This window comes from Embiotoca jacksoni, unplaced genomic scaffold (assembly GCF_022577435.1).
Source record: "Embiotoca jacksoni isolate LCO1_2020_lvr unplaced genomic scaffold, fEmbJac1.0.p SCAF_5, whole genome shotgun sequence".
In the NCBI taxonomy this organism is placed as follows: domain Eukaryota; kingdom Metazoa; phylum Chordata; class Actinopteri; family Embiotocidae; genus Embiotoca; species Embiotoca jacksoni.
The window spans coordinates 6,495,438-6,510,086 of NW_027185403.1; the positions used below are offsets into that span (position 1 = coordinate 6,495,438).

At 40.1% G+C, this 14,649-nt stretch overlaps 1 protein-coding gene across 3 annotated transcripts in view; it reads right to left on the reverse strand.

Annotated features, from left to right (window-relative positions):
* Positions 1–11,809, reverse strand: part of fgf13a (fibroblast growth factor 13a) — a 93,462-nt gene extending 81,653 nt beyond the window's left edge. For 2 of the 3 annotated variants that reach the window (XM_069170879.1, XM_069170876.1), the window contains exons 1-2: positions 10,033–10,194; positions 9,574–9,736 (exon numbers count right to left, since the gene is read on the reverse strand). In XM_069170879.1, coding sequence (XP_069026980.1) covers positions 9,574–9,622 — 49 coding nt within the window. In that variant the 5' untranslated portion in view covers positions 9,623–9,736; positions 10,033–10,194. Of the gene's footprint in view, positions 1–9,573; positions 9,737–10,032; positions 10,195–11,568 lie in introns of those variants that run through there. The other variant, XM_069170877.1, reaches the window with a different exon arrangement.
* Positions 11,810–14,649: the final 2,840 nt, after the last annotated feature.

Genomic DNA, 14,649 nt, shown 5'->3' on the forward strand with positions numbered 1-14,649 from the left:
CTGCAATAAAAAAATCAGGTGTCTATAATTGTCAACTGCAGGTGTCCTGAAGGGCTAATAATGACTAAAAGCCACAACACATTATAAAAAAAGACAAGGTCAAATCTTAGTACACGTCAAAACAATGTATTAAACACTGGATGGCATTTAATTTGAAACGTATACAGGAAGTCGAAGCATTCAGGTGACCAATGTGTAGCATAATCGGTCCGTCATGCGGCATTCACCATTGCATTTTGTAAAGTCCCCCTTTGTGTTTGGCCAACGAGACTAAATTTAGACCGTTTCTCCTTTTATCTGCACCACAAACAAAATATACCAAAATTTAAATACAGTTTTCCGACAGCAGCAGACCTAGTGCACATTGTTAGAATAAATGCAAAACTTCTGTATGTTTAAACCTGAATCTGCTCTGCTCACTCCTCACTGTCAGTGTGGATATCATTAACTCAAACTGCTGGCTGCTGTTTTGTTTGTGCTGACACACACTTCTCTCACACTCAATTTTGTGCATTAAGGAACATTTTCCAGGAATTTTCCAAGAAGCACAGTGGGGCATTTTTGATATCTTGCATACCCAGAGCACCAGAGGTGACGAGAAACAGGCTTCATTTCCAGCCTCTAAAAATATCCCTTTATTTCCCCAATCTACCAGTGCATCAGGTCAGTTCAGGATTTCCTTTCTGCTTTCCACACTGATATTTCTTCTCATAGGCAGTGAGCACTGCTGAGGTGGAACACTGATGCAAGCTGAAGTGTGGCCCTGCCTGTAACTTGCGGGTGAAATCAGCTGCAGGATTGGAGGGGAGCAAGAAACGGGTAATCCTGTTAGCTATTCTCTGCACGTTTGCAAAGGAGATGGTGGTCTGCTGCTCTGGTGACTTCCTGGTGAATTCTCACTACAGAGACTATAGCCTTGTCCAGAATTAAGTAAATTACAATCACTAATCCGCAATCTTCTCAAACCTGAGGCAATCATTTGCCCTTACTATCAGCACCAAGGAGGCCTGCTGGCCAGTTAGACACTGTCTCCGAGGCCTGCGCTGTTCCAGCCTGTAGATCCTGTTTATTACCACTGGTCTAACCATATCTCCCCCCTTTCTTACCGTCCCTTAATCCCCTTTATAATTTTCACCAACTTTAATTAGTTCATGTCCAGAGCTACTATTAATCCTGAGCATGATTTATAATATAGAATCCATCTGGGCATAAAACCTTGGAACACTGCATGATTTTGAGACCTTGACAGAAATATTTCACTGGTGTTGCTCTGACCTGAAAATGGCCCCGTCTTCAATCTTTAACTAACAATAATTTTATGTGAGGCTGTTCCAGTCCCACTCGGCTCTGTGGTCTTGGATGATGATGACAACCCATGGCTTCTACAGTAACCTTGGGGTACTATAATTGCTTCTGTGACCTCTTTCTGCCCTCAAAACCTCCAATAGCTCACAACAGCATCACACGTAGTCTTTTGCAGTGGTATTTTTAACATTGTTGTGCATGAAGAACTGAAAAATTAACTGGCTAGATTTCTCCTCTATGTGTTAGCAATATGTTTTGTAAAAATATAGGATCCAGTCAAAAGCAAACATGCTGAAATGTTCATGATGTGCAGTTAGAACCACATATGCCTTTAAGAAATATCTACGAGAAGATTTCATGCCTTCAGTGGCAGCCCGTCCTCATACCGAAAATGACGGCGGAGGTTGATTATTGAGAGGTGTCAAAACAACCTTTGTTTATATTTATTGTGACCTCTAGTGGTCGTAATAATCTTGACAAGAGCAATGGAGAATGTCAGGTTGCATAGTATAAAGAGTGATAAAGTGATCGTAAGGAGGTAGGTTGGGGTGGTTGGATGGATCAAACATACGACATTCACCCAGGAGACTGCTGTTCATGTGAAACCAAAAGTAAACGTTGGCTTATTTTAACCCACATAATATATTTGAAGTTGCATCACGTATGTAGCTAATGTTTTTAATCTAACCCAAACCATGATATTTTCCTAAATCTATAGTTTTGGTGCATAAACCTAATCAAACCGTGACCACTTTACATTGTTAACCAAGTTTTAAATTATTGTCACCATGACAATGGAGGTCCAGTACGCTTTTTGTGAAAGAACCCACTTTGTCAATGAGGTGTGAGGACGTAGTGGTCCAATAGAGGGCGCCCTAAAATCTTCCACTAAAATGGGAGTCAGTGGAAATCGACCTGTTGCGACATTTCGGTATGTGGACGTCTTGTTAGTGGTGCCCTATGTTCAGTGATAAATAAAGAAGACATCTGCGGTATTCAGCTCCTGGAGAACTGCATGTGGCACATACTGTACACAATGTGAAAGTGATCTCAAGGTGGTGTGAAGGCTCACAGACAAATGAGTCAGTGCTGCGACATGCTAAGTTGAACAGATGAGTGCTTTCCTTCATCTTAGATGGGCTAACAGCATTTGATCTGTGGTGAGGCCATTAGCAGAGTTGAATTGTCACACGTCTCGTAAAGGTATTACGTGGGGAGGAATTGATTCCATCTTCCATTTGTCATTTTCTACAAACGGTGAATATAAAAAAAGAAACTAGACAATGCCATTAAAGTGTGCTCTCCTCAGAGCTGCGGTGGAGAAGAAACCAGATAAAGATACAGTTAAGGACCATTTTCTGCTGATGTCATCTTGGTCGTTTTAGCAGATAATAAGCCATTGGCAAAACTGTCATGTCCTCCACTTCCTCTCCAATTAAAACCCCGAGCCAACATGAAAATTGCTAACCTCAATTTGACTTACAGATATTAGCATTTACAGGAAGGGGTTAGTAGGACCCATTCAGCTGACGTCAACGTAAAGCCTTACGTGAAATAATTTCAAATATGCAGCAAGATGAGCCTTTCCAAAATATTTCACTGTTATGGCCTTGAGGAGAGACAATTTATTGTTATCAGCCAGTTTGACACACATAACCACAATTATGGGGGATTATCTTCCGATGGGATTAACAACTGTAGCATGGAGTGCTTTTCTGGGAGTAAAATTGCAATAATTCAAAATCCAGGTAGTAGATAATCCCATACCTCGGTATGGTCAGTTATTTTGATGAAATAATTCAGGTGTAGAAGTAAGATTATTATCATGAGCCATGTTCAACATCAGTGGAACACATGCAGGCAAATTTGACGCAGAACATAAGACAGAAAACCTTTTATCGCAGTCAGTGTTTGGCCTCAACAATGATCAGCTCAGTGAGTGGCTTAAAACTGAAAGTCCAACCAATTTACTAGAAAATATATTTTGCATTATTTTTTAAATTACGATTGATTTTTATCATTGTGTCAGTCACTAATGATTCATTCAAGAGAATTCATTTTGGGGGTGAATGAACTGAACTGAATTACTCTGTTCATTCTCAGTTCAGTTGAGCGCGAACATGCAGAGTTACACTCATACAATGAACTAGCTGGGAGTAGCACAAGATAATGGCTTAATGAATGGTCAAATTCCTCTCGTGGTTACACTTACAAAGCAACACATGATATCCTTGTTGTTTTAACAGACTCTCCCAACAAACATAAAATGTTGGGCTTGCCCCGATGACAAGAGAGTGAAGAGACTCCTCTCACTGTTAAGGAATGGTGTGTGTTTTTCCTGATTTATTCACTGAATGCACTACATAGTGAACTCGAATGGCTCAAACTCAGATCAGGCACATCAAGTTCAACAATAATGCTGAACGGTAGGTGAGTTAAAAAGACTTAAAGTCATTAAAAATTCAAGTTCATCTCCAATATTTAAGTGAGAAAACTTTGAAAATATCAAGAATTATGGACAGTTTGCTGTGTTTGTCAAACCAACAGCTCCATGCACCATGATTCAGTTCAGTGAGAGGGACTACCAGTTGTAGTTTCAGTGAAGCACTGAACAATTCAGTGAACTAATCTTTGTAATGGGGAAACTGAAAAGAACTTAATTGTCTGACAATTTCTTTCAAATCATGAGTTATGGCCTGGCCCTAATATGGATGCCAAAATAAAATGCTCTTGTTTGTCCCTCACAGCTAAAATATCACTAATACACACCAAGATGTGGTGGTTTTTGAGAAAACAATAACACATAATTGCATCTTCTATATCTTCTGACTAATCCAATGTTTGTCAAATAGCAGCAAAATTCAACATTTCAACATCCGTGGCCTTTTTCGTTTGTGAGGATTAAAACTCTTTAGTCCTTCTGAGTGACAATATTTAAGAGGGGAACCCAAATGACATGAACAATTTAATGTCTACCAGTAGAACAAATGCCACATCAAGAAATGACATTAGGAAAAAAGGAGGCCTGAGAGAAAATCAGTAAAAACTATGCAGGGATACTAGTGACACGTTTTCACTTGTTCCGTGGCCCGGCAAATTAACAACCAGAGGAGGCATGTTGCAATAGGAACTGTGGGAACAGCTTACAGAGCCATTCACCTCAGAAGACATGTCGCTCTGTGGATTACCAGCAGCTAGCTGACTAATGCACCAGCAGGTGTTTAGAGACTTTAGGGGCAGAACACTTCTGGCAGCGATGACTTAAGACTGCGTGATTCCATTCCAAAGTTGAAACATTAACAGGATGAAAAATGGGTTTTGCCGGGACATCTTGCAGATTAATTGATCAGTAAATGGCCACTTCAACTTTGGCACATCCAACTCCAACAATGTGGTTGGCATACTTAAAAGACAAAAAAAATAACTTCAGAATCCCAGAAAACACAATACACCAGGACCCAGAAGCCAATGCATCAATCACAGGGCACTCGCGGTTACTCAGAAACCCATGCTGACAGAGGAATTGAAGAGACAGACCCTGAGCATTCTCAAACAGCAATCAGCACACCAGTCAGCGATGGAGAGTGGCAGAACACTGATGCCACTCAGAGATCTGCAAGGCATTCGACTCCGCTCAGGAGTTGAGCCAGTTTCCTCCAGGCAGTGGAGCCGGATCTGCGTCAATACCAGAAAAGCATCTGACAGGAAACAACTCCACAACCCTGACACCACAAATATTTCTAGCAGAGCAGGTCCTCACTTACCCCAATGTTTACATTTAGAAAACTACTCTATATTGAAGCAAATAAAGTATCGACTGGCAATGTAATTGTCAAATTTTGTTTACTTCTTAAAGACAATTAGCTGTTTTGATTGACTTCAAGAGATAGACAATATTTTTTTTTGTTTCTGCTACCATTCCTATCAGTAAATTATTATATACTATGACAAGATTGTTCCTGGTTCCATGTCAAGATAGCAGTTGTAAAGTGGCAGTTCAAAAAATGTACCTTTCAGTTTGCCTAAGCTGAAATTTGTATAAGTATCTTCAGTTAGAAAATGATTTTAAGCTGACTAAGTCAAATACCAGAAAATCCTGTGAGCTTGTTCAAGATTTATTTGGGCTCATTTTTCAAACCCTGGGATTAGAATTTAAGGACCCCCACATGAAAAGCTCTTGCGTTACTGATTGAGCTCTCACACGCACCTAACCTTTCGATGTATGCTCCAAATATCTTTTCAACTTCCTGTGAGAGTTTAGGATAAAACCTGACTGTGCAGGTGGTGACTGTTATCTAATATTGTGTCTTAATGCCTTGACCACATGCCAGAGCCAGCCATTAGATTGAACGATCTTAATGACACTGTAGACAGTGTGTGGTTTTGCTGATGAGATTAGAGCAGGTGTCAGTGTTGTGGAGGACAGAGCTGCCTGCATTGTGATTAATGAAGCAACTCCAAACTCCTCTCTGGGTATTTATTGATTCAGCTCTATGGCTGGCTTTGCGCTGAATTAATCTGCCCGCAAATATGCAAGACTTATGCCTTCTGCCGCGCTCAGACCTGCAATTTTGAGGCAGACATTTCATTTAGCTGACGCTTTTATCCAAAGCGACTTACAACATACCGATAGTACACCATCGGGAGCAATTTAGGGTTCAGTGTCTTGCTCAAGGACACTTAGGCATGTGGACAGGAGGAGCGAACCACCAACCTTCCGATTAGTGTGCAACCCACTCTACCGACTGAGCCACGAGTCCACCGGCTGACACTCGCAGCCCAAGAGGTGTGTCTATCAATGAACTGCACTGAGATGAAATCTGGGAAGACTGACAAAAGTGCAGTCGAAGTTATCGCCTTACATAAATGTGTTTTTTTATGAATTGCCTGCAAGAAATCAGCAAAACAGCCATTAAAAGTGGTCATAAAACTCTACACGTTGGCTTTCTTAAGCTGGAAATGTAAAATAGGATGGACACTAATAGACAGGATTGTAATGTTGTCATGAGGCCAAGCAAGTCCTGTAGAAACATCTGCATAATTGATGCACAATGTATCATGGCAAGCCTGTTAATGCATGTAAACAGGAGTTATGTAGCTGAGGTTTCGGGGCTCTGGAAAAGTTATAAAAACTGAGAAAGTGTCCTTCTTTGACACGTCTCTTTGTCGGCACAATTTAGCTTCACAAGGACGGGGGGAAACTAACACAATATGATTCACTGATGTTGATACTGAAGCTCAGATACCCATCATCTCCCTCTACCCCACCATGTTTCCCTGTGTCTGTCTGTCTCTGCATGCTTTCTGTTCTCACATGTTCTGCTGCAGAATGATGGTCTATCTGAGTGAGCCACAAAAAGAAAGAACAGAGCTGTCAGAAAAATTCAAACTCACCAAGCTCAAGAAAATACCCAGAGACAAGAAGTGATTTTGTCACCGAGCTGCACAGTTTTAATGGCAGGTCCTTTTGATATGATTACTACTCGGACCTCCACTGAGAAAAATGTATTACTTCAATATCATTTTAGTTGGAGGTAGGTAACAACTGAGTAAGTTTCCTTTTATCCAAGGAATTTATATTCTAATCTTTTCCTTTTCTTGCCTCATCGCTACTTTATTAAATTTCTTTAACAAAAAAGAACCCTCAGCTCAGTTCAGTTGGGATTTACTGAATAACTGAATTATGGTGAATCAGCTGCAGTTTTACATATTCACAGAAACATATGAGCTACTTTAAAAAGCTGACACAATACTAGAATAACAATTATCATATATATTCGTGTAACTTAAGGCGCCTGCTGAGTGCAATAATGAGTGAGAGGTGTTTTTTTCAGGAGGAGCGGAAATGGGGGTATCACTTGTGTCCTGAAAAAGCAGGGCAGTCAGAAGCTGAAGGCCAACAGCTTGCAGGGGGGGGGGGGGAAACTGTGGAGATGGCAGGTGGTTCCGGCTTTAATGGACTGTTTCCCTGAAATAATTTGTGGGACAGGTGGTTGCCAACATTGGCAGGGTCAGTACTGATTTTCCCAATGCAATTCCCTGCTCTTGCGCCATTCAAGACTCTGATGGAGGGCAGCTGGCACCAAGTGACCCTCTCAGTCAAGCAGAGAGAGAACTGTTTTTTTTTCTCTTCCTAAATTTGGAAGGCAGCACAGCCACATCAGTCTTTGGCTTTTGACTGTGCATCTATAAAACTACAACGAGACTTGTTGACTGTTCTCGGTTCGAGTGAAGATGTTTTTATCCCATCCGAGAGTTTTGGAGGTGGAGCTGCCGTAGAGCTTAAAGAGTCAGCTATTCACACATGCCATTGATTTCCAGTGGGAGACGAGAGGGAAAGTTGCTGTGGAGGTTAATCTTGAAATCAATTCTTTTGAGCATATTTTTCTTACTGTATTGTCAGCAAAACATGGCGGGCTGGCACCTCTATCCTGTAGTTGGTGTTTTGTTTTAGCTTTATAAATTACTTGTATGTATGTATGAAAACCATTAAATACATACAAAGAAAAGAGATGCTATGTGTGGAATTTAGCACTTCAATCCTTTAACAGGGAAATCTAGAAAAGTTTCTGATCACAAGAGATGATCAGAAGATGTGATTGAGAAAGTCTGATAGAGGGGTTCCCGCATATGCATCATTATTGAATATATCTGCATAAACATATATAACTATATATAAAATTGAAACCTGTAATATAATGATAACCCCAAATTAAGATGCTAAAACAAATATAAAATTCAACTTTAATACCTGTAGCTGAACTGATATATCTTCATTTTTTCTTTTTATCAACGCTGTTCTAGTACGCCAACAAATTATTCAGAGGGGTTTGGTGCAGTGCTTCAATAAGATGCAAAAAAGTATAACATTTTTGATCATATGTGTCTCCACTGAGTGTGACTTTACAATTCAGCTCCCTCAGGATGGTAGCCAGTGATGACTTAAAATACTCTTATGTCAGTAGCTCATCATCAATTAATTACTATAATTAAATGTTAACAAAAAACTCAAAACAATTTTGCATGCATAGCTATGTTTAGAGGAGGTGCACCATCCCCACTGGATGAACCACTTACAGTAACACCAACAAGCCATGTCATCACTTGTAGTGGTGCTGCCAAAGTTAGCCAATTAGGTTTTGGGATTTTGGTGTAAGCACCTTAAACAGAGCCGAAAAATGTCAACATGGAGATCAAATTGTATCGCTATAGTGTAGTGTGTGTATAGGGTAGCTGCCACGGTGTAAATGCTGATTGTTATTATATGACACTCAGGAAAACCGTGTTTATGCATTTACCATAAACAGGCCTTTAGGATATAGTCATTAATCCTGTTTCCAATAAAGACCATGAAGACAATAGGATATAGTCGGGCTGTTGAGAGTAAAAAATTGTCAACTACAGCTCAGGAAATAAATTTACTGACACAATAAAACTGCTTTCCTGTCAACCACCATATGATTTATGATTTATTTCTCTATTTTTTGCCAATTGTTTAACAAAACGAGGACAAAGACAAAGGAGGTGTAATGCGTGTACCGGTGCGTAAAGTGTCGTGCACATTACCAGTGTAGATTGAACGGTTACAAAGATCAGTCCCGCCATGTTTCTCTGGCAACCTTGTCTCCGCTCTGTCTCCATAGCAATGCATAGGCAGTTTACTTCCTTTTTTCTCAGAGGTATGGGGGCCCTCGGTTTTTACGCCATAGGTCATAAACTCAGGCTACGACACCGAGGAGGCACCGCGCTTTCATGGTTGTACAGATGTGATGAGAATGTGCGGCTCCGTATGCGGAATCCGGTGCAAGCGAGAAACACAAAGGGACCTTTCAACAGGATAGTGAGACAATAAGATATCACCGTCATCATGTCTACGTTGTAATGATTACTTTTAATGTGTAAAAAAAAAAAAAAAAAACATTCCGTGACACTGTATCCTACAGGTCTGCAACAAAATGAGTTTTTTTGCTTTACCAATTTTTTTGTTTTTTTTGGCGATCACCAAGTCAATGCAAGTAAAGCATGTGATTTCAGACCAACACATCGTGCAGCACATAGGCCTACAGAAGCAAATGCTTTAGATCTCAAACAGCAATATCCACATGCACCGTGCTGGGAATGGTCCACCATCCAGTGGCTGCTACTGTTTTCAGGCTAACCTCAAAGGGGGATTTGAGCACCATGCAGGGAATGAATGGGTGCATGGTCGCGTTAAAACCTGTGATTTGGGGATAAAGCAGTCTGTGCAAGGCAAGGCTCTCTTCTTACCCTTGGAAGCATCCTTGTCTTCTTTAGGCTTCGCCACTTTTCCGCTCATAGATCCCAGTTTGGATGTGTAATTCCCGATTTAGATAAGAATCGAAATCCCCTTAATTGCTGACTGTCCTCAATGAAATCCTCACCAAAGGTTCCAGGTGCTGAGATAAGTGTTCTGTGAAGAGAGAAATATTCATCAAAATTGCATTTTCCTTTCATAACAGAAGAGCAGCGTTTGGTGTTACAGCAGGGCTATATAATGAGACAATGGACCGTGGGAGCTACTCGGGCTTCAATGTGCTGATCAGTTAGATATCAATGAAAACATCCAACTGTGGATGCTCTCTAAACACACTCACGCGCCACATGACAAAGAGCCCATATAGTTTCAATAAACACCAAGAACCAGCCTGTGAGCAGGTATATCTCTGCACAGCCTTTCCAGTGATGCAAAACCACGCTTTAACCTACCTTATCTCCTCCACGTTTTCTGCTACATCAATGCACATTGATGAAAGGAATCGTTGCCACCACGAATCCCCTTCTGTTGCATACAAAAAAATAAATCACGACCTACTCTACTGTGACAAAGGAGAGGAGCAAAAAGCTGCGAAATGGAGCGCAGTTTGTTCCCCCCCACCCCCCCAAGAGGTCTTCAGTCAAGAAAAATACAAGTCAAAACACTGAAGCGTCCTATCTGGCAAATCCGAGAAATGCCATCCAGTGTATCTTCTGCGACCAGATTTTCTTGTCTGAGGCTTTTCCTACTAACGAGCTCTGCTGCTCCTCTGAACGCTCGGCAAGCAGAATCAACAGGATACACAACGTGAGAGCGCTCCGCCCGTTACAGCGCCGATTCACACAGTGGACATTTGTTTGTTGACCTCAGTATCGCTGCTGGGATGAAAACGAGCTGCTCCATCCATGAATGCGGTCAGCGTGCGAGCTGGGTTGTCGATGCGGTGAACAATTAAAGCAGGAACTCGTGCTGCACGGCGCACACCATCTTGCTGTTGCTCTCATTCAGTTGCCTTTGCGGAGCAATACGTTATCCCATTCACATCCAGGCTGCGCATTTTCCCAATGTATGATAGTCTAAGGTGTTTGCGTTGACTTCATTAAATGCAGTTTGTGCAACTTGCAGACCCCGTAGGATAAAACATAAAAATTATAAACCGCAGGCTAATTATCTACTATTTTGGTTTTTAATATAGATTCATCAGACAGCTACAGTTTGCATAATGTCAATGGTTTCTATGGTACATATTGCATATGATACTACTGGTGTTATGTAAAACAAAGTTCAGGTTGGCGAGTGACAAGCCTCCAAAAAGTGCCTGTTTTTTAAGTTTTGTGGACACTTTGCAGCTGTTGGAAAGTTGTCTAATGACAGTTGTGGACAGCAGGGCTTAAAGAGCTGCCACCTTAAAAGAGTCTTTGTATAGAGCGTTTTTCTTTAAAAAATAAATAAATAAATAAAATAAAAGCAAAACAAATGGACAACATTGACATAATTGTGCAAAGATCAACTAATCTTCAAGATGCCGCAGCACAGTTAGCACAGGAATCTCTCTACAGCTGCTTCAAACAGTTTATACAAGTTTAATAAACAAATATTTCTCCCCAAAATTAGTGTCTTTACCTCCTGACAAAGGAGGTGAAATGAATGCCATTTGTGAGCTTTATAATTCAACATAAATGTGCTGGTTTCTCTGAATGATCCACAGAACTCACTGTAAACATTTATTTTTATTGGAAATGGTCTTCTCTCTTAAAAACCTTTGACTGTTGTAGAGCAACACAATTTTAAAGGAACTCTACAGCAAAGTTCTTAAGAAACACAACAAACAGTATCCTGCCATGAATAAGTCTGCACTGCGGCGGAATCCTACCCATCATAACAACTTGTCTTTCAGTGTTGCCACTGCAATTGAAATCTCTTTTGACTAATGATTAAAGCCAATCTGCACAGCATGTTGTTGTCCGCAAAGTATGCAGGGTCCTTACCTTTACAACCTGTAAAGACGAAACTAAAAGCTACACCTCATCCTTTGTTTGAACCATCCAGTTACAAATAGTGACTGAGCCACGTCGACAGCCAAAAATCCAAATTGTTTTCAGGCCTCTTAATCCGCTTTTAAGGACACTGTAATAATTATAGTTGTAAGTAGTATTTTTATCAGCTTATGTTCACAAGTCCGGGTCCAATCCAAGTCTGATTCTTGCAGGCTTTATGCACATCTCTTGGTTCTGCAGGTCTGTAGCACTCAGTGTCAGCAGAGGAAAAAGACCTGCGGGTTGAGGGTTACAAGATCTATATGGAGGCTATTTTTAGAAGAAACAGGACCCCCTTCCAACTTTCTTCACATGCTCAAATCTGCCTGACACTTTTAAGGCACACTGTGGTCTGTTTCAACAAGTGTAGTTCAGTTACTCTATAAGTATCAAGCAAACTGAACTCAAATGTAGCTAAATCATAAAGCCACCAGTTTGTTGGACCAGTGTCTAACACATTAGGAGTATCGGAACATCTGTAAAGTGGTAATGATTCCAGTATTTAACATCTTTTTATACTTTTGCATTGTGACTTTTTCTGCCTTGCTCCTTTTTGACCTGAATATTTAATTGGACAATCCTTGATGCTAACATTTCAACACTGTGGGATTAATAAAATCTAATCTAACAACTGAGTCCCTGTCCATGTGTCTTGTTGTTGTAATTAAATCACTATTTAAAGCTTATTTCAATTCCCATTTACTCCTCTCTGTACCATCTGTCCAGAGTGTTCGGATCATGTTTTGGGAAAAATGTATGGATTTATTGCTTTTTCTTAAATGATCAGATTTGACTGCTCATTAGTGTTCACTAGCAATGAGAATGTTATTATTTATGATAGCAGCTGACTGAGCATCAGATCAGAATGAATAAGACTGTGAATCGATTGGAGCTGACCGCTCAGTAGCTGAGGCGTCAGGGAGATTACACTGGGAGAGGGGGGAAGGGGGAGGGGGTCTCTGGCTGGTTGTCTTCACAAGAGATGCAGTCTCTCATCTAGTGTTATATGCACATACAAGTCCTAAACATGTTACAAGCAGTGAGCTTCATCTCAAGTAAAATTTTTATTAAATATATAAAAATGAATCTCTTCATCTTTATATTATAGCAGTGCCAAATATACGGTGAAGATGTGTTTTGTCAACGATGTAAATGTGTTGTATTGTTACAAATTTGAGTCCCATAGCTTCTCCTGTCACACAATGCAAAAGTGGGGTGATGTGCATGATACAACACGTATCACAACCCAGTGTATATACAGTTGAGGTGGCAAAATGTATTGCACCAACCGAGCAAAGCTCATGAAAAAGCAGTAATGGAAAGTGTAGTTGTGTTGTGGGGTCAGGATATGTTTTGAATTATGCATACACGCGCAAAAAGTGAAATGTTTGTAAAGTGATAAAAGTACTCAAAATGCTGGTGGCTTCTACCTCGTGGATTGCTGAAGTGACTAAGAGTTCTGACTCACCACGTGTTCATGTACTGTATGTTGGGATTGAGGTATAAAGAGTGAGGGTTAGAGAGAGTGTAACTGTCGGTGGGTTGTGTTCCCACTGCATCCCACTGCATTGACCTTTCCAGCAGGACATGACACTACAGTGCGACGTTCATCCCCGGCCTGTTTAAAGCAAAGCCCTGGAGCGTGTTTGGTGCGGCGCAAACAAACTCCTGACTCACATGCTGTCACCTCTAATGTCACTTCACAAGTTGTGTCCACCCATGACACGGAATAACCTTGAATCACCCCTTTTTGTCTGCTGATTGCAATGGTTCAGCCAGAAAATGGACCATCGCCCTCACCTCACTTTGCCCCACACTTGTGCACGCACACTCAGCAAACTGATCTGTTTTAGTCATTTAGATCTTTACAAGTAAAATCTAAATGAAGTAAAATTGCATAAATTAAGCATCCAAATATATTTGTATCAAGATTGGTTATTATGCAAAATGACCCTGTTATGCATTTATCATATACAAATATAAAAAATATAATGAATGTTTGGATTATTAGTGATCTACTGATTTTAATGCTATCAATGAATACCTAACAAATTACTGTTGCAGTATGTTATACTGATTATATTAATAATTGATCACACATCATTGCATATATTAATCTGAAAAATCATTAGTTCCAATAAAATGAATGTGGGAGAATTAAATTGCAATTATTTTTCTGAAAAGTTTTTTGAAGTAAAAGTATAAAGTATGAAGTCTATGCGCTCTTCAGTCAAGTAAAGTACATAGACCTCAGTGTTGAATCTAAGTTACTATCTATCTGTAGTTTTAGTTCTTGTTTTTGTCATGTAAAACCGACTACCATCGTAAATGTCAGGCTAATTTTGTTGTAGCTCTGAGATTGTAAACCATGAATTAATAATCACTTCTAATCAAGAGGCTCTTATCAGTGTGTGTTGATATACATTGCTAGAGCAGGTAGTAAAATGGTTTATTAATAATGAATCTTAATGGATCATTTATTTAGATATTATTATGTGAGGCATGTTACTGTGTAATACTTTACTGTAATACTACATCTACTCTGGGCTGCATATCCTTGTAAATTCCGTGATGTTTATTCAGTTTCTATTACACAAATCATTTTGAACATTAGGGTTTGTACTGGTTTAAATGGAAATGTTTTCGAATCAAATGAAAACAGACACATACACACGTATCATCTAGGACTACAGTATACTGCAGTATGCCAGTGCAGATTGTTCCGTAGAGGGATTTTACAGTGTGGGAGGATTGTATTTACTTTTGTGCTTCTAGGTGGGTTAATTGTTATTTCCGTGACTGTTATGTAAGCTAATAAGATGACGGAGACTTGGTATTCCAGGGACCAACAAACTACTCAAGGCAGCACAATGGCATTTGGTGAAGAGATTGCATGTTCTAGCTCTGTTTGCGTGGGTATCCTCCGGGTGCTGTGGCTTCTTCCAAATCATGCGAATACTGTTAAATCATTAGGTTTAAGCAGTTTTGAGGCTGTAAATGAAGAATGGCTTATTTTGAAGTTATTAATTACCG